Source organism: Drosophila busckii, chromosome X (genome assembly GCF_011750605.1).
Source record: "Drosophila busckii strain San Diego stock center, stock number 13000-0081.31 chromosome X, ASM1175060v1, whole genome shotgun sequence".
NCBI classification, from domain to species: Eukaryota; Metazoa; Arthropoda; class Insecta; order Diptera; family Drosophilidae; genus Drosophila; species Drosophila busckii.
This window is the reverse complement of record NC_046608.1, coordinates 12,224,878-12,248,132: the sequence shown is the minus strand read 5'-3', so window position 1 is coordinate 12,248,132 and position 23,255 is coordinate 12,224,878. Positions and strand designations below refer to the sequence as shown.

Below are 23,255 nucleotides of genomic sequence, written 5' to 3'. Positions count from 1 at the left end.
TTAACACAGATAAGCCGTTAGAGCAGCGCAGCCAGCAGCAAATGAAACGCGCTACGTGCGCACAGTGGACGCAAACTGTGTTCGCCATTTGGCCCTAAATGCTCAAAAACTAAATAAAATGTAACTTTAGCTTCATTGACTATCAGCTGCCAAATCTACGCACACACACACATACATATATACGCAAACAGTGATGAGTTTTGTTCCTCGCTTTCTTTCGACAGGTGTGTGCGTGTTTTTGTTTGCGTTTTATTTTTTGACCCACCGAAATGCTCAAACAAATAATAATTCCGTGCGAACATTTTGGGACTGCACCCATTGCTTTTGGGGCTAGCCCAAGATAAATGGCCAGATAGACAATTGTATCTTTATTCAAATTGTTTGCTCATACTCTCTGTGCACTTGGTTATGTAATTGGGCCATTTACACATTGTTTACATGCTGAAATTTATACAAATTATACAAATATTTGCAACGAGACAAGATCACCATTCAAAATGTCACACAATTATGGCGCTCTGTTGTTCAGTTGACACAATAACTGTACAACGCTAATTTAGCTGATGATTTCACAAAGGTCAGTTACACACATTTAACGCTTTAATGCCTGAGAAAATCATACACAATAAGTTGCTTTTAAATTTAATTTAATTTCCTATAGATGAACAAAAAACATATACAAACACTTATTGAATTTAATTGGCATGCAGCTTATCAGTTTCTCATTGGCTCTAAGAGTATAAGATTATCAGTCGCTCTTAAATTTGTTCTCTTTAAGCAATCGCTGCTGCTTGCTATTTGTCATTTTTCAATTGATCTAATTGCAAATCAAATCAGTCTTAAGCTTTGTTTATTTTACGTATTTCAAGTGCATACAGCTGTCTAGATTAAATTGCTTGCAGTTATTTAGTTTATATTTTCACATATTTTCTTGTTGTCTATCTCTTGTCGCTGTTATTTGCACATTTTGCATGTCGCCTTTGAGCAAATGCCGCCCGCTGGCGCACACGTCGTGCTAAGACAATAACAGCAGCAGCAGCAGCAGCGCAGCAACAGCAGCAGAATTTTTCGTTACTTACCTATGGCACTGTTTATACGCTCTCACTCTGTTGTGCGCGCGCGCTCTCTTGCGCATGCGCTTGCTCTTTGTCTTTGTCCCACGCTGCGGTGTCCGCACTTTGTGTCATTGCTCAGTCGCAGTCGCAGTCGCAGTCGAAGTCTCAGTCTCTGTTTGCGAGCGCCCGTGCGCATGTGCAGTTAGTTTACTTTTGTCTTTTGCAGCGAACGCTTGCACTGCGGTTAACGAGAGAGAGAGAGCGAGAGACGATTTACAGTTGCACGGATGCGCCAGTAATTTGTATGTCCAAACATCGCCTAAAGTTAAACACAAAATAAACGAAAAGTGAAAAGTGCAAATATTATAAAATACATGCATATATTTTTTTTCAAGTGCAATTTTTGTTTCATGTTGCAGTTGAAGCTTACTTCAAATTAAATACATAGCTGCTGCAGTTTAAAGTGATTAATCAGCAATTATATAGATACAAACAAACATATGTACATAGTTACATAGATACTGCCCGAAATTCCCACGAAAAAAAAGCATTACGATTTTTACCTGTCACTCAAGCAGGATCAATCAAACGCGCTGACAAGCACGCACTCTCAACTGGATAAACGCGTCTTAGCCAAAAGAGAAAGAGAAAGAGATAGAGATAGAGAGAGAGCCTGCGGCAAACAACAACAAACGCGCTGTTGAGCGTTTCCTGGAAAATATTGTATGCATTATTCACAGCCGACGTCAGTGAAAAATGGTAAGTGTGAAAATCTATTTACGCATTTCCCAAGAATTTTCAACAGCCATAGGTACATATATGTCAGTTTCTGCTTCTTCTTCTGCTTCGCTATAATTATGCATTGAGTCATGTGGCGAAGTTCCCTAGGAATTTCGACTAATTCGACGACATTTATTTTTATAAGCTAAGCATTAATTGGGAGCAGCTCATAAAATTTCTTAATATCTTAAAAAAAAAAAATTATATCAAGCAAGGACTATAAATAATAAATAATATATATATATCAAATTCAGTCAAATTTTGTGCCTTGATCCTAATTTTTAATTTTTTTTATAATTCATTCTTGATTAATTCCTATAAAAGCAATACATAGTACAATAATGTAATTAATTTAATGTAATTAAAGCTACAATTTTTAATTTTATATTAAATATATTACATTTATTACGTTTTGTAATAGAGAAAAATGCTTGACAATTATTATTCGATGCTTAAAAATAATAATAAACAAAAATCAAAATAAATAATTAAACTTAAAGTGATTTCGACTTTAATTTGGGCGCTGCTTACTAAATTTACATAAGCGGCAAATTAGTGATGAGAAAAGTATATTTAAATAAATAATAAATTAAGCAGAGCATGTTAAACGTTTAAGCCGTTTGGCCATTTGCTACGCATAGTTAATAATCACAGTTAACTGATGCGCACCCAGCGCAGCAGCCACACTCGTGGCTTGTTAACAAGTGTAAGAGGAGCGGGGGTGGGTGGCTGTTTGGGCTACTGCAACAGCCAAATGCAACTGCCACTTAATTTAGCAATTAAATGAATTATCACATCAACACACACATGCGCTGTCTCGCTCGCACGCACATCGATTCCTGTTGCTGCTTATGGCAAAAACTAATGCCAATGACGTTCCAGCCGACGACGCCTCTTGAGCTTTAATTAAAGCGCCATTATGCAATTTGGTAGTGGCCCGTGCTCATCGCTGCGCATTAAACAGTCAATGACACCAAATAAATATAAAGAAAAAAAGAAAAGCGAGCGCACTTCATAGTTAGTCGCATATCAATTGATCAATTGCTTCATTTGCAAACCTTTGCATTCAATTCCAGCCAAGATTGCACAAGCAGCAGCAGCAGCAGCAGCATTTTGGCCCAAGTCAAGTGCTACAATTACGTGGCTCAAATCGAATATGCCCTATGCATTATACATGACTTGTCGCTATAGTCCACATATATAGCCATCAATTGAAATGCATTGCCAGGCACCTGTTACGCATGCCAAAGCAAAAATAAAAAAAATAAAATGTAAAACGCAACGTAGCAGGCAAAAAACAATAACATTAACTTAACCATGGCAATAGCTACATATGTAATGTAATATATTTTAGGCATAATCTTTTTGTTTGCTTTGTTTTTTGTTTTGTTTTTTTTCGGGTATTACCATTTATGTAACAAAAACATGAAAAGCAACCAAATATGCGTATCGATCGTTCGTTTCGAATGTGCAGTCGAAGCAAAAAACATTAAAAATGTTATACATGCAACATAATAATCATAGTCAGTTTAATTTATGCGAAAGAATTATTAGAAATAAACATATAGAGCGCATTTAATTTATTTCAGTTATTTTTACTATTGTTACATATTATTTGTCATTTTATTTATTTGCATTTTATATAATTATTATATTTATTGTAGCTTTTTTTTTTTAAATAATCTACATAAGTAGAAAGAATTATTAGAAATAAATATATAAAGCGCATTTAATTTATTTTTAGTTACTATTTTTACATATTATTTTATTTGTCATTTTATTTATTTGCAATTCATATAATTATTATATTTTATTATTGTTTAATTAGCTTTTTTTTCAATATATTTAATTTTATATTTTTGTTTACTACTTTTAGTTTATTTATTTGTAAACTCATTTCTTTTAATATTTTTTTATATATAATATAAATATATAAATATATATATATACATATATATATATTTTTTTTTTTTCATGTTATATGGTATGATTTTTTTATAAGTTATAATACTTTTATTCGTTTTATTCATATTTATATTTGAGTCTACACATGTTTTAGTTCACTTTTTATTAGTTCTAATTGAAATTTGATTTATATGAATATTTATTTTTATGCACTTGCACATATTTGAATAATCTAATATATATATACTATATAGTTAAACTGTCTTTATGAGCATTAGTTCATCCTTTTCCGCTTTGGCGCTTAAATTCATTTTATTGGGTTTGAACAACTTTTAAACTATATTTAACAGTTTAAGCTGCATAAGTTTGATAAATTGTGCTCTGGCTATGTTTAATATTTTAATTTCTTGAAGCGCTTAGCTACCAATATACAGAGCTGTTGGCCAAGCTAAGCTTAAAAGCAGCTTAAAGCGCTTTTTACATAACCTAAGCCTAATTTGAAATTCTACGGAAATGGCAGATGTAACTTAATATAGAATTTCAATGTGAAACTTTTGCTTAATTGAAATTGAGTAAAATATTTTCACCACTTTGCTTTTTGGTTGCTGTTGGTTTCCGTTTGCACTCAAGTAATTAGCATAAATAAATGGAAAGTTATGACAAATTTGCATAGCTTATAAACAATAAGAAATGACAATGTTATTGTTATTGTTATAGAAATGTCGCTTGCTAGTTCTTAAGTAATGTCTGCAATTAAACCAAAAAGTTGATGTAACGTTTTACATAAATAATTATTACGCATACGCAGCGTTGAAGTTTGTCTTTTGATTTAGCTGACAGCCAATTAAAGTGCATAACATGTAAATTAATGTGCGCTCGGCCTACTAAACAAAAATGTGTTGAAAGCAATATAAACTATTTCTTTTTGTTATAAATGTATTTAAAAGCGCGTTGCGTTTCGTCTCGTCGCTTAATTATAATTAAAATATTATGCGGCGGCTTTACGGCTCTCTGACTCTCCGACACTCACTCATTATGCCCCTTTTTATGGTCGAAAAACAAAACTAAAAAAAAAGAAAAAAATACAGAGCAGCGACTATTCAAATAATCAGTTGCAATTTCACTTCAATTTTAACAACTTAAAACAGTGTCAGTTATTTATGTGACTCAAGCTCGAAACTCGCAACTCAAAGCTCGTTCGCTCATCTGCTCGTTCGTTTCGTCCGGTTTCATAATTGAGGCCTGTCCGAAGTACCAAAAGTTTTCCCACAGCGACTAACTACAAGGCAAAGAAAATATCTAAGCCAAATATGCAAACAAAATACAAAACAATTTTCGGCTTTTCTTACTTCTCACTCTAGGGGAGGAGAGAGCGAGAGAGAGAACTTGCATAACTTTAAAATTGTTACTGCTGCTGCTGAGAAATGTTGGGACCGATAATAATGTGTCTAGTAAATAAACAACTTTGAGGCCAATTGGTCAGTCCCATTAAAAATGTAACTTAATTGGCATCACTTAGGCCAAGAAACAAGATCTTAATTACACTCACACACACACACACACACACGCACACGCACACATGCGTATGCTTAGAGCTGACCGGACGCCTTTGGCATCCATTTGTTGACCCTAAAATGAAAATGAATTAAACAATAGAAAAATTGCTTAGGAATATGCGACGCGAGCTACAACAAAAACTTTTACTTTTGTCTTAGCCAAAGCTCGCGGCTTTGCTTTGCTTTAGTTTCAACTTTTCCAAGCTTCACTCAAGTTCAAGTAGTGTGCACAGTGGAACGAAAGCATGCAAAAATAAGTTTATAAGTTTATATGCAATTAATTCTTAACTAAAGTAGTAATAAAATTAATTAATTTGAAACGAAATATATCTAAATCTTAAAAAAAACTTATTAAATTATTATACAGGTAAAAGTTAGTCGTAACTTTTATTAGAAACATGCAACATCATTAAGCTGAACTTTTATATATATAAAAATAAATCATCTCTTGTCTAATCATTTTTATATCTATCGATCTATCGTTTGTTCTTCTGCTTTATCTCATTTATCTAAACTTTTAGTAAAGTAAACGAATTTACTAATAATAATGAATAATCAAATAAATATGAATAAAATAAAATAAAATAATATATATAAAAATGAATAATAAATTAGCAGTGAGTAGCAAATAAATTGGCATTAATAAATAAGTTCTAATATAAATAAATATAAAACTTATAAATAAAATTGGCATTAATTAATAAATTCTAGTATTAATAAATACAACACTTATAAATAAATAATAAATTAGCAGTGAGTAGAAAAACAAACTAAAATTGAATGCAAATCTATTTGTAATAAATAAATTATAATATATTTTCTATATACTTGTCACACTGTCGATTCGCAACTGTGGGCATTTTCGCTAGAGGGCGTGGGAGGGGGCAGCAGCAGCAGAAGAAGAAGCAGCAGCTGAAGCGCTGCACGCTCTACGTGAATTTTAATGCGAAACTAAAGCAAAAGCAGCGACTTGCATTAAACTTGCAACCGGTTCTATTTTGAAAATAAATAAAAAGAAAATAGAGAAGAGTTTGAAACAAAGTCAACGCGCTTGTTGTCACACGTCTGTGTGAAAAACTGCAGCCAACTGAAGCAGCGACGCCAGCAGCGGCGTCGGCAATTACACGGTCACTGCTGCTGCTGCTGCTTGCGGCGACTGCGACTGCGCGCGTGTGAAATGCGCATAATTTTTGGACGCGGACAAATTTTCACTTTTTTGTTGCCCCCTGCGCTGTTTGCTTTAGTTTTTTTTTTTTGCCGTCTCTAGTTATTTTAATTTTCTTCTTCTTGTAGTTGTTGCTGTTGCTGCAATTTTCTTGTTGTTATTGTGCCACAACAATTGCGCACAACAGGGCGCATACACGATATAGAAAATAAATGAGCTGAAGCGGTGGGTGGAGCTGCGCCTGTTTAGTTAGTTAGTTAGTTAGTTAGTTAGTCGCTGCCGCCGACTTGTGGGTGACTGGAGCGACATGCGACAATGCGAAACAATAATAATAAGAAAGCAACAAACAAACAACAACAACAATGCGCAGATTATATTACCAATCTTGGCATTTGTTATTAAGCGCTATTATTATTATTTACTTTTGTTGTTTTGCCAGCTCTTTTGATTTCATAGTGTGGGAGTCCTACACAGCGAATTTATTGCGCTGAGATCGGCCATACTATACATATATATATATATATGCATATATAAAGAGCAAAACTCAATAGTTTGGCTCTTAATTTGACTTTGGCTCAATTTGTTAGTTAATTCAAATATACAAAAAGATTAAGCTTCACTCAATTTTTATATTACTAAAATTTTTTAATTTGGCTCGCATTCAAATTAAACTTTGTGTACATTTATAATATTTTATTAACATAAATAAAGCAAACTGAGTACTGAGCTTTCATTTTGTTTAATCAACGCTTCTATATTTGCTTAGTTTAACGCTAAGAAATGTTGTTAATAAAAATAAAATATTAATAAGCTTAAAATTGTTTATTATATGAAAATTGCCTTCAGTTGCTTGTTGCAAATTAAATAAAATTCGTTTAAATGCGTGTGTAAAAATTGTTTGAAATGTTTTAAATGCTAGATGAACTCATAGCAAATATTTAAATATTTGACAAATAATATAAAAAAATATTTGCACAAATTTTATGCTTAGTACATATAAAAAAATTGCATTAAATGTAATGCATATAGCAATATATATTGATATATCATAAGCTAGGACTCGAATCTGATATCATATCCATAACTTCAGCTCCCAGCTCTATATACCAAGCATTTGGTAATTGGATAACCCCAGTGCACTGCTGGATACCGCAGGCGGCAAACGCAATGCTGCGGTCTTCCGGGAGCTGAAGCTATCCAGAGAGCTATGGCAATAATCGCTGGGGATTATGCAAAGACGTTACGTTTGCTGTTGCTGCTGCTGCTGCTGCTGTTGATGGTGGCGCCAATGTTTTTGTTAGTTGCGCTAACTAATCGATCGATTCAGCGATTTGCTCACTCGATCGCTTGTAATTTGTTTATAATGCGATTGCGTATGCCGTACAAATTAAAGAAGCGAAAGAGAGCCAAGAGCTGCTAATTGCTGCTGTCACAATTGTCTGCGACTGGCCACATTCACATGCCACACATAAGATTCCGCATTGCCAGCAAATTGAGCAAACGTAATTGCAAAATCATATATATATATATATTATATATATGCATTGTGTGCTTAACGATTCGGCGCGAAGGCAACAAGCGCAACTAATCAAATTAATTTGCTTTGTCAAACAAAAAGGTTAAGCAAGTCAACTTGCTACGCCAAGTGGCAAGGGGCAAGTGGCAAGGTCAGCAACTTTGGCTTGTAATTATTATTATTATATAAATATATTTGTTGCAACACGTGCTGCTCCTTTTTTGTTTTCAATCATTTCAAATAGCACGTACTTCTCAAAAATTTATTTAAATTAAATGTCACGTTATTTATTCTAAGCAAGTTAAAGTAAAGACAGAAATTTACAGCCCTTAAATTTAAATGTTTGCTGCATTATAAGCACAATTTTTATAGTATACGCATTAAAAATTAAATATTAGAATTAGCCATTTGTAATTCTGTTAAATTTATTTTGCATTTTTTGCATTCTAAGCGCTGCTGCAGCTAAATTAATAAATTAATTTATATATGGAATTTCAATTTAGTTTTACATAATGCATAAAAATAGATTAGCGAATTTTTGTTCATATATAATTCAAATATTAAATGCCAGCAAATAAAAGTTAAGGGCTATAAGTTTTAATCAACTTAACAATTAAGCAATTTTAATTTAAATTAAGTTTTAAGACTGAATTGCAATTAATTTGCAATAACAAATTTAAGTAAATTAGTGAAATTATTACTACTCAATCAATTTGAATTGAAATTTATGCCCAATTGTTTGTTTTGACTTGACTTTAGGCATTAATTCGCTTCTTTAGCTGAACTAGAAATAAGCTTCATTAAATGTAATCTCATGAACTATCTTAATCCAACTTTATTCTTTTAGCTACTGCTTTGTCATTTTTAACCGTTTCCATTGCCATGCAAAATGTTTAGCATTTATTTCCAACTTATTCTTAACTCTTTTGTTTTTTAATTGCTTTTGCTTAAGCGCAAGCTTTAAATAATTAAAGACTCGCGTTTTTATTTAGCACAAGGCACTTTCATTTCATTTTTTTTTTTGCAGTCTTAACTTTTCCGTATTTTCATTTTGCAGCGGAAATTATTTGTTGTCTTAATGCTGCAACTTTTCCAAATGACGCGGCAGAAATGGAAATGCAAATGGAAATAGAAATAGAAATATATTTATATAGAGAGTGAGAGAATCTGGGACAACAACAACAAAAAATTGCACGTGATAAATTTTCCATAAATAAATAAATTACATTTATCAGCTACTATGTCTGGCTAGATAATAAATTATCAATAGACAAACAAAAAAATACAAAAACAAACGCTAATCGAAGCAAGTCAGTGGCAGTTTATAGATTTGACTATCTCTATGATGAGACAGCGAATTGGAATGCACTTCACTTTTTTTTTTTTTAATATACAGCATAACATTTATTTAAACAAATCCAATGCGCGCTGATATTAAATTCATATAAAAGATATGCAAATATTTATGATTCAGAGCCGCAGCGCCACCTGCTGGCCAACTAAAGAAAAGCAGTTAGAGCCATGAAACTTTTTTTTGTCTTTTGCCAATCAAATTTATATAAAAACTTTGAATTTTAGTCACTAAAACAAAACTTATAGCATAAATATTTACAAAATTCCTTATAAATATTTAAATATAATTGCAACAATAATATAATTTATACGCTACATTTATGCACTTTTTAAATTTATACACATTTTAAAAATAAAAAACAAATTGTGGGCAACTCAGCGCATATTTTTTATTTTAATGTTTGGCAGCTTAAGAGTCTTATGTTCATACGTTTAAAATTACAAATAAATTAAATTGTTTTTGTTAACTAATAGTAGTAATATTTCGCTGTTAAAATTGCTATTATTTAAATCAAAAATTAACTAAATAATGCGCATTAAACCTTTTAAGTTTTGTTGGAATATTTCAAATTTATAACTAAAGTATGCTTGAGTTTGATAAACAAAAATAAACTATATAGCTGCATATAAAATATTAAATTTCTATAATATTATTATTATTAAATTTTAGTTTTTTCCTTTGTTTGTGGGCAATTTTCTTTAATTTCTAGTTATTTATGATTCACTCGTGGCGCTGAGTATTTTAATAATTAATTTTTATTACAGCCAGTGGAAAAGCTGCTTATGTGCATGTGTGTGTGTGTATGCGTGTGTGTGTGTGTTGTGATTTTCACGCTTGTGACAGTTTTTGTTGCAATTTTTTGATCGACAATTTCACTTTTCGTTTGCCGACGAGACGAGGAAGACCTTAGTTATGTGTGTGTGTATGTGTGTATGTGTGTTTGTGTGTGTGTGTTTGTGTGTGTCTTGCATATGAGGTCGACAACAATTGCTGCGGTCTTGGCGGCATCCGCCGCAGGCATTGAAAATGCAAAAAATATTCCCAGGCGCATCGTTGAATCGCGTGCACTTTGGGGCAACGGCCAAGCCAAAGACTCCGCCGCCCGCCGCCCGCCGCCCACTGCCCAACGCCTCCTCGAGCCAAGCTGACTGGCTGGCTGGCTGTTTGTCAAACCTTATGGCGTTTTCAAGTGCCAAAGCCAAGGTTGCATGCAGCTGAAGAGTCAGTTGCAGTTGCAGTTGCAGTTGCTGCCTCAGCCTCCCATTATCGACATGAAACGAGTTTGCGCGAGAGCAAGCGGCGCAGCTGCCAAGAGAAGCGTCGGCAGAATTTCACTTTCTTTCGAAATTGCAGCGACCCCGATTTATTACCAACAACAACAACAACAGCAGCAATAATCATATCAGGCATATAGTTGGCCATAAGCCTTCCAAGCCCCGCAGCTTTTATTTTTTGCTTGCTTGACGCTCTTTGTGTTTTTTGTTTTTTTTATCGCATCGCAGTCCCTAATTGAATTACGTTGAGCTTTAGCGCTTCATGCCAAACCCACCCATCCACCCACCCACCACCCCCCGCTGTGTGACGCAGTACGGAGCGGGTGCCTGCCCGGGCGTGTGGGCGACGCTGCTGGCCAAAATAATTATGAGAAATTCAACGCCCATTGTTGTGTTAATTTTATTATTTTTATTTATAGCGTCGCGCTGTTTTTTTCTTTTTTTTTTTTCTTGGCTGCTTCTCTTTTTTCGGCTATTGATATGAAACGCTCGAGTTTTCAGTTCATTTTCACATAATTAGCGCAGTTGGCAATAAGGTGACAGTGGCTCTGGGTCAAAGTTGAAGTTTGATGCCAAGCAGCGAATTGCGGGGAACTGCAAGAGGAACAATTTGAATCGTTGAATATTTAAGTCATTGAATTAATACAAAAATTAAATATTATTATTTAACATTTATTACTATTATATACATAATTCTTTTAGCAAAGTTGTTGCAAAAATTGCGCTAAAGATCAAGATAAAAAAATAAAAATTGTTTGGCATTTTAATTATTAAATATTTAATCTATTGCCAAATTTGCGTAAAATTTGAATTGCATAAAAAACAAAAGCAATAAAGTATTATTTGAAAAGGAAATGCTGAAACGATTTTATTGAATTTTTCTTTAAAAGTAACTTTTGCTCTAAAAGTCTATGATTAATTATAAATTCCTATGTGCAAATATTTGAAAAATAAACAAAAAATATAGCAAACAATTTTATTTAAATAACTATTTATTTAATTTACTTTATCCTTTTTTTTGTGCTGTCCAGTTAATTTATTTTACTAAAGTTGAAAATCGAATTTGTAATGAACTTTCGCCGCGTTTTCAATTTGATTAAAACTGAACCCTGAATGTTGTGTACTAAAGTTTACTTTTATTTTATTGTAATAAACAAAATGCTGGCAGCAGCTGCGTTGCGTTGATTGCAGGCAAAAGTTAACTAAATGAAAATGAAAATGGAATTGAAAATGCATGTAAGCCAAATGGGAAATGCAGTGAGTTGATGAGCGAGCCAAATGGCAAATAAAAAACGCAAGCATAAATAATGTAAAATTAATGTTTGGAAGTATGTGCAGCAATTTTTGTGGGCAAGTCAAATGTTTTTTTTTTCTTTTTGTTTTTGCTTAGCTCTGGCCACAGGTGAAAAGCGCGAGACGATGACGCCACCTGGCGTACGGTAGCGGCAGCGGCAGCGTGTGTAGCCAATTGTCCATTGACTTGGGCCAATTATTAATATGGGCCACGACCTGGCCCCGTACAATAAGTGAAAGCAACAACAATAACAAAAGAGTCAAACGTACTCGAGTTAATCATTTAATTGATTTGCTTACGCTGTACGCATCAAAAGTTTAAATATGTATATCAATTGTTTATACTATCAGTGTGTGCTTTAATTGACTTTTAATCTTTAGTCAAGTGCTGTCAGTTAAGCAACAATTTGATAGAAAAATCAGTCAATTCATTCATTCAATTCAATTTAGTTTAGCACATTGAACAGCAAGAAAAATTCCTAGAATTAGCGCATAAAAGAATGAAAGCTTAATAAATTATTTATGCACTTAGTCCAATTGTAGCTATTTAATAATAATTTATACATATGCTAAGACAATATGGGGACAGCAGCTTTGGAGATTCATTCATTCAGTTCATGAGTAAAGTTTGAAGTCTAATTAGTTATTTTTAATTTAATAGCTAAACAATAATCAAAGCTTTAATAGTTGAGCAGCAACAAAATTGATTGAAAACAATTTTAAAAAAATTCTATTAAAAATATATATTTTTTAGTTTGGCATATTTTCGTTATAAAAAAGTTTTGTTTTACTTTTCCAATTTGTAATTTTTATTAACTATAATTTTAATGCTTGTAAGCTATAAAAATATTTTTAAAAAAAGATGCAAAAATCTATTTAATTTATTTTTTTGTTTAAATACTTTTGTTCACATTATTAATAACGTTGCGCTTTATCGTTTGTTATATATTTTTTAATTTTATTGCCTTGCCCCGTTTTTCAATGGAAATTATCATTATCACTATGGCACTGCAGATATAAATAAAACAATAATAAACTCATCAACAATTGTGAATTGCTGGCATTTGTTGTTATTCGTTTATCAGCACAATTAAAATTGTTTATAGGCCGCCGCTTGTCTGCGCAATTTCATGTGAAAAAAACAAAAACAAAAACAAAACAAATATTTACGCCTTCGCTTTCATTTTCATGCGGCTGCGAGTTTGACTTTTGTTTTTCAACCCGTTTTCCTTTTAGCGGCGGCGGCGGCGTCACCAAAGTGTTGTCTGCCCCCAACCTTGGCCTTGGTCTTGGCCATAGCCATCAAAGCTGCTCCATATAACCGGCTTGGGGGCCACTTTGTCAATAGCTCAATGGGCCTCGCTGCTAACCGGATCGATAAACAGTTGTGTGTGTGTGTGTGTGTGTGTGTGTGTGTGTGTGCTCCGATTTGTGATTTGACAAAAATAATAATAATAATAGTAATATTAATAAAAGCACACACAATTATTATTAATGGCCTGCCAGGCTCAAGTCGTAGACGGCGCTCAATTTATGCGCCAGCCGAAAGTGAAATGGAAAAATTGAAAACTGAAAATGGGAAAATTGATTGCGCTGCTTTTTATTTGCAGACGCTTTCAATCCTGATCCGGCCCACTCACTTTGCCAATCAAAAATGCACTCTTGGCATATTTGAAATAGCAACTTTATAGTATAAATATAAATCCAAAGCTAATTCAATAATATAAAATGCATTAACTTTTTGGCAAGCACTGCAGAGAATTATTAGCACAAAATATATCCAAGAAATAGCTTAGGGTATTCAAATTAATTTTAAGTTTATTAAATTAAATTTATTTCAGTTCAGAAAATCCTTACTGAGAGTTTTACTATTTATATTTACTCTTAGTCTAGTAAATAAAATAAAGTTCACTCAGCATTGAGTGAATTATTAATTAAATTAATAAACAATCAAATCATTTATTGCATCATTTAATTCCAATTGCAGTTCTGGCTTTCACTTTTTATACTTTCATAGTTCATTTCATTTAATTTAATTTTAAATATTTCTTTTCGCTTTGCTGCATTCAAAGTTACTCAAGTGTATGTCTAAGTTGGCTTTATCATTTATACAAAATAACAATTTTAAATAACTCATTTTTATATATTTTATACATTTAAATTACTTTGCTTATTTATTTTAATTTGCAGGCAACTTGTAGCCAATTGACGTTGACGTTGACGTTGACGCTTGTCGCGCTGCTGGCGTCAGTGGCAGCGCTGTCAGCGCCGCAGCCAGCAGATCATTTGGTGCCACCGCCGGCGCCACAAGCGCAGCGTCTAACCCATGCGGGCTATGCGGAGAATCCAGCGCAGGCTCCAGCTCATGATGTGGGCTTCATGACGCGTGTGGCGCGCTGGTTTGGCCTGGGTGCAGCCAGAGATCAGCAGCTGGCTGCAAGCAGCGGCAGCGGCAGCGGCAGCAGCGGACTGAGCTATGCGTATCCAAAGCCCCTGCAGACATTCGATGCTGCCGGCAAACCCTGCGGACTGTGCAATAAATATCCATGGGTGCCCATGGTGGGGCAGCAGGCGCTGGCTGCCTGGCCACAGCAACAGCAACATCAACAGCAACAGCAGCAGCAGCAGCAGCAGCAATATGCACAACAGCAGCAGCAACATCAACAGCAGCAGCAGCTGTTGGCGCAGGCAACGCAGCAGCGTCAACGCGCTGTTCAGTTTCAAGCGCCGCTGTCGCTGCCAGCGTCGCAGCAGCAGAGCGTCTTTCTGCCCATACTAAGCGCCGTGGCGCTGCCGCCGCTTTACAATGCGCAGCCATTCCGCCCAGTTCAGCACCAGCACCAGCAGCAGCAGCAGCCAGCGCCAAGTCCGAGCTACAGCTTGCGTGAGAATGTGGGCGCCCACTCGGAGCTGCATGCAGTGCCAGTGGCTGCAGTTGCGCCAACCCACAGCCAAAGCCAAACGCCTGCAACTGCGAACTTTGAGATTGTGCAGAGCCAGCAGGTGACGGACTTTGTCACCTCCGTGGAGTATCCGGCGACCTTTGTGCAATCCCATGCCATAGATCTGGAGGCGAGCACGGCTATGCCAGAGAATCACAAGCTGGAGCAGCTGGAGGACATTAGCACTGTGCGCTATCAGCTGCAGGAGCTCAACAGTGGTGCAGTGCATCAGCATTTGCCGGCATCGCAGCTGCTCACAGAGCTGGGACACTTTACAAGTTCAAGTCCGCCGGCGGATAATTATGCTGCCGCCTCATCCCAGCAGCAGCGGCAGCAGCAACAGGAGCAGCAGGATGAGCATCTTTACTATACGGAGCTCTACGAGACCAGCACGCTGCCGAGCACGACGCTGCCGCCAGCTGCAGCTGCAGCGGTGGCCATGGAGCTCAATCAGCAGCTTTATGCAGCGCGTGATCCGCGCCAGCGTCACACGCCCAAGCGACTGCTGGATGCGCCCATTAAGCATGCCCAGGCGCTGGCACCGCCGCCACGCCCCTTTACGCGCGACATCGCCGAGCTGCAGCTGCGCAGCTCCACCCCGCCGCCGGCCACGCCCACCTCCAGCTATGGACCCATCGACGCCAGCGCCCACTATGCTGGGATGTCGCCGCCAGCACAGCAGATCATTATACCCTATACGACCAAGCAGCGACCACGCCCCTTTACGCCTGCCAAGTGGACGCCGCACTGGCGCCTGCAGGACAACGATGTGGAGCAGCAGGAGTCGAAGCTGGTGAGCAGCGCCACCGGCGCGCCGCCTCCCACACGCGCCAACACCAAATATCTGACCAAAATACTCGCCTCCAATCTGCGCGAGCTGCTCAAGCGCGAGCGCGAGACCAAGCGCCGTCCCCCCCAGCTGCTGGGCGTGGACATTTCCAAGCTGCAGCACAACATTGACGGCTGGACGGAGCAGGAGTACAACTCGCTCTCCCATCGTCCCAGCACGCCGACCATACGCGGACGCAGCAAGCACATCCCGAGCGAGTATCTGACCACCAGCACTACCCCAGCCACGCCCACCACCACTGCCAGACCAGTGGTGGGCGGGTTTGAGCTGCGTGGCGCCGCCACCGCCAGCGCCAGTCTGGGCGCCGATCTGTCCACCTCCATAAACAATCTGGAGCAACTGCAGCAGCTGCAGCATTTTGCTCCACTAGCCGACAATCATCTGCTGCTCGAGTCGCCGGCAGTGCGTCAGACACCGCCCATGACCACGCCCAGTCCCACAACAACAACAACAACCACCACGCCCATGGCGGTGCCGCTCTATGCACGCAGCAGCAGCACGCCCGCACCGCTGGAGCTCTGGAAGCAAGCACGCGTCCAAATCCTGCCACAGACCAATGAGAAAGTTTATGTGGTAACGCCTCAGCCGCAGCGTCAACAGCGCGCCGATCTCTACGCCCAAGCGTCGGATTCGTCGTCGGCGTCGGCGTCGGCGCCAGTTTACCAAACGCCAGCGCCAAGATTTCCACACAAGCGACCCACGCCGGCCCAAGCTCAGTTCACAGGTAATTTGGACATCCGCACTCCGATCCTAATCCCAAACTAACTACACATTTAATTCTTTCTCTTCTCAATTACAAACATAAGCACTAGCAGTAAATCCAATCCTAATTAATCTAAAGCTCAGCTTTCAACACTAACAACACTTACATTCAGTTTCCGATTGAGTAGCAGTTAGAGCTTAAATCGTTATACAACACTGAACTACTTAACTAGCAATTCAAAGATTGATGCAACGAGAAATCAAAGGCAGCTAATTAAATAAAATATTATTGAAATAATTGTGAACAGTGTTGCAAATTGCATTTTAGTAATGAAAACCGAATGCATATATATAATATAAATATAATAATTAAATAATTAACTTCTCATAACATTTAATTGGTTCATTCATTTCAATTTTCATCTTTATTCTAAATTTGCTTTTTGATCAATTCTAATATATTTTTAAAATTTTCAATTGTTAGCTGGTGAGCTGGCGTCTGCCACGCCCACGCCGGCAACAGAGCAGATACGCAACTATACGCCAGATATATTCGGTCTGATGGGTTTGTCCGCGTATGTTCCGGCGGAGCCAGTGGAGATCATTGATGGCAATTCCAAAGTAAATCGCAATGCGGCTAAAATACATATTGACATGTAATTGTAATTTATGCTTTGTTTCGCACACACACACACACACGCACACACGCACACGCACACACATTCACTTAGGTGGTGACCATAGTGACATCGGCGCCGACTGCGGCTGCGCTGCAACGTTCAACTGCAAAGTCCACAATGTCGCCCTCGCCCAGATAAGCGTATAGCGAATCCAGCGCCAGAGTGAGCGAGATCGGGAGAGAGCAGACCTATTGTAATATATTTCGTATGGCGTACTTAAGTCCTAAACCAATTTCTAGAGTATTTTTGCATTTGGTAGCTTTACATTTAGTTTGCATTTGATTTGATAAACTGAATTCTCTTTTCTTTTTTTTTTTTTTTTTGCTGTCGTTTGCATTTGCCATGTGTGTGGGCGACATCTAAAAAATTGCTAGAATAATGCTAAACATATACACCACAACTATATATGCATGTATATATGTTTGTTAATAAACTAAGGCAGCAGGCAAAAGTCACTTTAATTATATATTTAAATGTAATATTTAAGAACATGCAACATTTTTATAATAATAATCGAATAAATTGACACATACTGTATGAATAATTTCAGCATAAATTTCTAGACAACGAACTTGACATAGTTGGAGCAAGTTCGTTGCTTGAGTTTTTTGTTTAATTAATTTTGTTTAGCTCCTGCTCCTTCGTTATCCTTCCAATTCCAAAAGGACATGCATTTTCGTGCTTCTGGGCATCGAATCTATCAAACTGCATACCAGAATATTCAGGATTGCACAAAAAAATTTCTTGAAAAAATTTACAGGGGGTAGGTCGCAAAAATTGGCCAGAAAACACAAAATGTCCTTTTTCTCGGAAACTACAAGGACTACACGGATGTCCTTTGGTATACAAGTAGTGCTCCTTGAGAGCTTTCAGAATACACCACTCAAAGGACGAAACTCCTTACAGGAGCGGAGTAAAACAGCTTTTTTTGTATACAGAAAATAGGCCATATCTGCCAAATCCTTGACAGGATCAGGACAATATTAGTGCCAAACGATTCGTTTTAAAAGGGACTATCAGCTGGGTAAAGGATATCCGGATAGTCCTTGTAGTTCCGGAGAAAATGCGCATTTTGTGTTCTTGGCAACTTTCCTCGCGCCCTGAGGCGAAAATTTTCCAAGTTGAGGCATAATTAGATGACCCCATATTTTTTTGATGGTAATCGATAGAGTTTCATCCTGTGTGCGCCGCGAACCAAGAATTTTGGAAATGCAATCTGATCCTGCCGAGATATGGCCTCTTGTCTCTAGAGGATCGGCTGCGTTCGGCAGCCCTTTGAAGTATGCAGTGGATGTTAGCGTTGGTTGCACTGACTTTGTACACGGCCTGGTTGTTGTCTCTGCTAACATTTCATCTCAAAAGCATGCAACAGTTTTTGCATAAGTACGTTGTGTATGTTTTTATTTGAATATTTTATTCATTGCTATTCAGTTTATGTATTTTGGCATATGCTACTTTGTCGCTGCAACTTAAATTTACAAAAAAAAAAATAAAATGTACATATATAAACCTAACTAATCAGCTGATTATTTTGCGTTTGTGACGTCGCAGCAGCGCCTCGAGCGTCCAAGAAGCCGCAGCAGCAAATGACAAGAAATCCAGACAATGCAGCGTAACGGAATAATTATAACGATCACGCACCAGACCTAACAGAGAGACAGAGAGAGAGAGAGAGAGAGGTAATGCTAGTGTATAAAGCTATAGCTATGCAGTTGGTCTTACCCACAAAGGGACCGCAGCAGAGCGTGAAGAGACCCGAGATGAGCAACTGCAAGCCGGAGGCGCCTGGCAAGCGATTCAGCGGCACATAGCCGGGTATTATCAATGGCCAGAAAATGGTGCGCACGCCCTTGCAGAGTCCGATCCAAACAAAGCAGCAGAGTATAACGCTGTAGGATCTGGTGGAGGCAACGACGGTGCGTCCCAGGGCAATGCCCACGACGCCGATTAAAAAGAAAATGCGATTGTCCCAGGGCATTTTCTCGGTTAGAAATGGCACCATAAAGCGCATAATAATGTCCATGCCAGCCATGAGACTCATGGCCACAGTGATCTGCGAAGTGCTGAAGCCAAAGTCGTTCAATATGAATGGCGTGAGAATGGAAAAGTTGAGCTCGCCAAAGTTGATGACGGTGAGGCCGGCGACCAGATTGACAAACGTAAAGTCGCGCAGCAGATCCAAGTCAAAGAAAGTCACCAGCTTGGTTAGAAAGCTAAGCTCAGCTGCAGCTCGAATCGCCTCGTCTTCCTCTTGCTTGGTTAGTTCGCTTTGTTGTTGTTGCGACTGCAGCGCGCGCTGCTCGGCGCAGCTGCAGCAGAGCTTTGCATCCTCACGCTCGCGTCGAAAGTTGTTGGGACGCAAGAAATCCTCGCTGGCCAGTTGGGATTGCTCGCCTATGGCGCTATGCAGTCGCTGTGTATGCTCCAAGTCCTTGGAACTGGATATGGTGCGAAAGCGCAAGCGTCCCGAGCTCAACGACAGCCTGGAGCCGTACCAGCCGTCATTGGCACGCGCCATCATGGGCGTGCCCGGCTCGATAATCTCATAGCCCGGACGCTCGGCATCGTTATCCTGATACAGATACTGGCTGGAGAAGATGCCGCCCGGCTCGCGCTTGCGCTGCAGCGCACACTGCGCACACAGCAGCTCCGTCGGCTGCTCCAGCTCCAGCTCCAGCAGCTCCCCATTCGCACAATGATAACGCACCGGCTGATAGATCAGCGCGCAGACAAACGCGTGCAGCGAAATTGCAGCGAAGAGCAGCACGGTGCCCTGCACGTCGTAGACGCCCAGCAGATATGTCACCAGATAGGGCAGAAAGATGGGCCCCAGTCCTGTTATGGTCCAGGAGAAGCCAGCGGCACGGCGACGCTTCTGCTGAAAATATGTATTGATGGCCAGCGAGGAGGCGGAGACGCTAATGCCCATGCCAAAGCCTACAAAATAAATAAATAAATTAAATATAAATCAAAATAAATAAAGTAGTAGTATATTCCATTCATAACTAAGTTGGCAATAAGTAATCATCAAAAGAAAAAGGATTTTTCATCAAATCTCATCTCAGTTTCTTTGCTGTTTATGTTGGCCGCTGTCGCTGCGCTGTTAAGTGTCTGTTAAGTGAGCGCTCTCACTGTTAATCGCTTTCGTCATTAAAACTAAATTAGTATTGTGCTTAAAATAAATATGCGCACAAAAATTCAAATCAATTAACATTTTAAATGATTTTATGCTTGATACAAAAATTAAAAAATAATTAAATAAAATGCTTAGCTCAATATATACGCTGCTATCTGCAATATATACATATTTACATATTTATATTAAAATTGAATTATTGACTATAAGTAATAATTATTACTATAATTTTTGAAGGCCAAGGCTGGTTTTATTTTTATTTTATTTTAAGCTCATTATGCTGCCAAAAAAATGAAAAATGTTTCAGCTTTAGCTTAACTAAAATTGAGTCTTAACAATTAAAGCGCAAGCAGCAGAAAAACAAATGCAAGTTCAATCTGATTTAAATGCAATTTTACATTTGATAAATGCAAAAGTAAAATGCATTGCATATAAATTTCATTTCACTCACTAATTTTGTTTTCACATTGAAAAAATGCATGCAAGCCTAACTGACTGATGCACAAAATCCTCGTTATGAATTTCCAGCGAATTTGTCGAAAGTTCACTGATAATTAAATCATTTCGTAATTCCATATGCAAAATGAAATCTATGCTGGCAAATGCCAGTGAAAATGCTAAGCAATTAAAATTGAATATTTATTGCACGTGTTGAAAATTACAAGGAAATTCCAATTTATGGCCACAGGCTTAATCTACTGTTAAATAATATTCAAATGCATAAATCGCTTAGCTCAATTTCAGTTGAGAGTGCAGCGTAGCTCTCACCACCCCCTCCCCCACCCCATCATCGGCAAAGTGCAAATTAATATATATTTCACCAATTATTTATGTGAAAACTTATTATGTTTAGTACGTTTGTCTGTTATTGTTATTTTCAATTTGAATTAAACAATTTGCTAATTGGGCGCCCGGACTTGCAGACTTACCATAGAGCATGGCATAGGCAAAGATATAGGCGGCAAAGCTCTCGCAGTAGGCCGTAAGCGTAATGCCCGTAAAGCAGAGCAGCGCGCCGGCCATGGCCACTTGCCGGAAGGTGAATCTGCGGAACATGGGGCCATTGAGCAGGCCCGTGCATGCCGAGACTGCTGGATTTGTATTGATGATGGCCGTCACCTGGGAACTGGACAGACCCAGCAGCGTGAGACGCTCGCGGAACATGAATCCGAATTGTTGCAGGCAAGGATAAAGCGATAGCTGCCAAAAATCCAAAGTTTAGTTTAGTTGTGCAGTGAATGGGGCTAAAGTATTTACCTACATTGGATACGCCGGCGGCTACGCAAACCAGCCACGCCCAGCCGCCATCGGGGGCGACAAAGTCAGCGCCCAGATCGCTCTTGTCGTTGCGATTGTAGTAGCCACGCCCACGCGAACGTTTGGGCAACGGCTGTGTGGTATCCTCATAGACTCGCTTCTCCATTGGCGCTGCAGCAATAAGAGTAATAAATGGTCTATAAATAACCGTTCCAAACCGTAAGCAATTAGTATGAGAGCCGCTTGGGCTCGTGACTGCGAATTGAAAACAACACGTAAATCATTTACGCCTGTAAATACTACGGAATACCAATTACGGCGAACAATCACTTGCCTGCAATTAACTGGGCATTGAGTGAAAGAGACAGAAAGAGCGCTGCGTATGACGCACATACGTTTCGATTCAATAAAGAAGGCGGCATTAATCCTATTGAAAAGCCAAAGCTAAGGAGCAGGCATTTGATCAGCTGAGGCGCAGCCAACTTTTTGGATACACTTTGCATAGAAATCTAACAAATTAGCAGCATAGCTCTATTACTAAGAAAGCAATAACTAGCTGCTAAAATTTATAATGCAGCAACGAGTCTTAAGACAAGACTAAATGCTGCACTGAACTAGCGAATTTCATATGGAAAATTTGTAATAATTCTTAATTTATTTAACAGATTGAACTCAAATGTTTGGCGAGCTATAAATCGTAGGCGTAAGCAAAATTTTGCTGTCTCTAGCTCTTACGGCTGTCGAGTTCTTGCTGCTCATACAGACGAACAGCTTGACAGACGAATGGGTACGACTCAATTCGTTTGCACAACTTTGTGACAGCCGTTTGCGTATTTTATGAGAAAACTAAAAGTGTATTGAATTGAAAAGGATGCAAGTTATTTTACTGCGAATTAACTAAAATTTCCTTGCATAGCATATAGTTATATATAGTTTATATAGTTATATAGTTCAGTTGCAGCTGCATAGGATTATCAGCAGCGCTGATCTAAGCAATTTTAATTGTGCCATTAATAATAATTGATTAGAGCTGCAGTTTTATTTATACATTTGCTCTTATCAGTGCTAATATGTTGTAGGATTTTATCGATTGATGGTACATGTTGACATATAGATATAGAACTGCATGCTAGCCAGATACGCTGCGATTGATAAGCCTTGGCTGCTATGTAAGCCAATTGATAAGATTGTTTAAACTGGTTCGGTTCTTAGCAAGTGCACTGTGCATATTAACAGCTGCCGATTTAACCAATTGATAACGTAATATGTAATCACAGTCTATATACATAGATATATATATATATATCAATGGCTATGTATTTGTAATTAGCTGAAATTGGTTTGGCAAATGCGAAACTTGGCAGCTGATTTTTCCTTTACACAAATTATTTTTACTTTTCCCACACACACACACAGACACGTAAAGAAAATGAACAAGAAAAACACTTGACTTTGGTGGGACGGCGGCCCATCAAGTTCAAGGGCGCCCACGCACTTTTGGTTCACCCACCATGACAAGAGAATTGGCGCTTGCGAATTCAAATGTTTCTATTTGTAAACTACGCACGTTTGTTTTTTTTAATAACTAATGCGATTCCGTTGTAATCTTTGGCCGATCTGCCGCGCTATAAAGCGTTTTTAGCGGCTCACTTCAAACTGAATACTAAATATCGTTGACAGATCGTCGCCCCAATACAAATTAGTGCGACTGAGAGCAGCAATCAATACACCTGCGAATACACACATACATACATACACATATATGTGTAAAGTCTCTCTCGCACTCTTCT

The 23,255-nt window shown here is 38.1% G+C and overlaps 2 protein-coding genes across 7 annotated transcripts; one reads left to right on the top strand and one right to left on the bottom strand.

Annotated features, from left to right (window-relative positions):
• Window positions 1-1,796: 1,796 nt before the first annotated feature.
• LOC108605254 (flocculation protein FLO11) lies at window positions 1,797-17,325 on the top strand. 3 transcript variants are annotated; one of them, XM_017994875.1, is made up of 4 exons: window positions 1,797-1,814; window positions 14,089-16,414; window positions 16,877-17,013; window positions 17,124-17,325. In XM_017994875.1, exons 1-4 carry the CDS (start codon window positions 1,812-1,814, stop codon window positions 17,208-17,210), a joined length of 2,553 nt encoding a protein of 850 aa, XP_017850364.1. In that variant the 5' UTR covers window positions 1,797-1,811; the 3' UTR covers window positions 17,211-17,325. The 3 variants fall into 3 exon arrangements, with proteins under 3 accessions (XP_017850364.1, XP_017850363.1, XP_017850365.1); XM_017994874.1 differs by lacking the exon at window positions 1,797-1,814 and adding an exon at window positions 11,836-11,862; XM_017994876.1 differs by lacking the exons at window positions 1,797-1,814; window positions 16,877-17,013; window positions 17,124-17,325 and adding exons at window positions 11,836-11,862; window positions 16,497-16,658.
• A 1,143-nt stretch (window positions 17,326-18,468) lies between these two features.
• LOC108605264 lies at window positions 18,469-23,106 on the bottom strand. 4 transcript variants are annotated; one of them, XM_017994892.1, is made up of 5 exons: window positions 22,961-23,106; window positions 21,470-21,636; window positions 21,138-21,408; window positions 18,795-20,009; window positions 18,469-18,718 (listed from the first exon to the last, which is right to left on the bottom strand). In XM_017994892.1, the coding sequence occupies exons 2-5, from the start codon at window positions 21,629-21,631 to the stop codon at window positions 18,591-18,593; spliced, it is 1,776 nt and encodes a 591-aa protein (XP_017850381.1). In that variant the 5' UTR covers window positions 21,632-21,636; window positions 22,961-23,106; the 3' UTR covers window positions 18,469-18,590. The 4 variants fall into 4 exon arrangements, with proteins under 4 accessions (XP_017850381.1, XP_017850382.1, XP_017850383.1 ...); XM_017994893.1 differs by having other exon boundaries at window positions 23,033-23,086; XM_017994891.1 differs by having other exon boundaries at window positions 18,470-18,718; window positions 22,976-23,106.
• Between the last annotated feature and the right edge of the window lie 149 nt (window positions 23,107-23,255).

Bases quoted from the DNA above. Each gene is read 5' to 3' on its own strand.
- LOC108605254 (XM_017994874.1), top strand. From the start codon at position 11,836: ATGCATGTAAGCCAAATGGGAAATGCA. The intron at 11,863-14,088 runs GTGAGTTGATGA...TTTAATTTGCAG, and splicing joins TAAGCCAAATGGGAAATGCA to GCAACTTGTAGCCAATTGAC. The intron at 17,014-17,123 runs GTAAATCGCAAT...ACATTCACTTAG, and splicing joins TCATTGATGGCAATTCCAAA to GTGGTGACCATAGTGACATC.
- LOC108605264 (XM_017994892.1), bottom strand. From the start codon at position 21,631: ATGGAGAAGCGAGTCTATGAGGATACCACACAGCCGTTGCCCAAACGT. The intron at 21,409-21,469 runs GTAGGTAAATAC...GATTTTTGGCAG, and splicing joins TAGCCGCCGGCGTATCCAAT to CTATCGCTTTATCCTTGCCT. The intron at 20,010-21,137 runs GTAAGTCTGCAA...TTTATTTTGTAG, and splicing joins TGCCTATGCCATGCTCTATG to GCTTTGGCATGGGCATTAGC.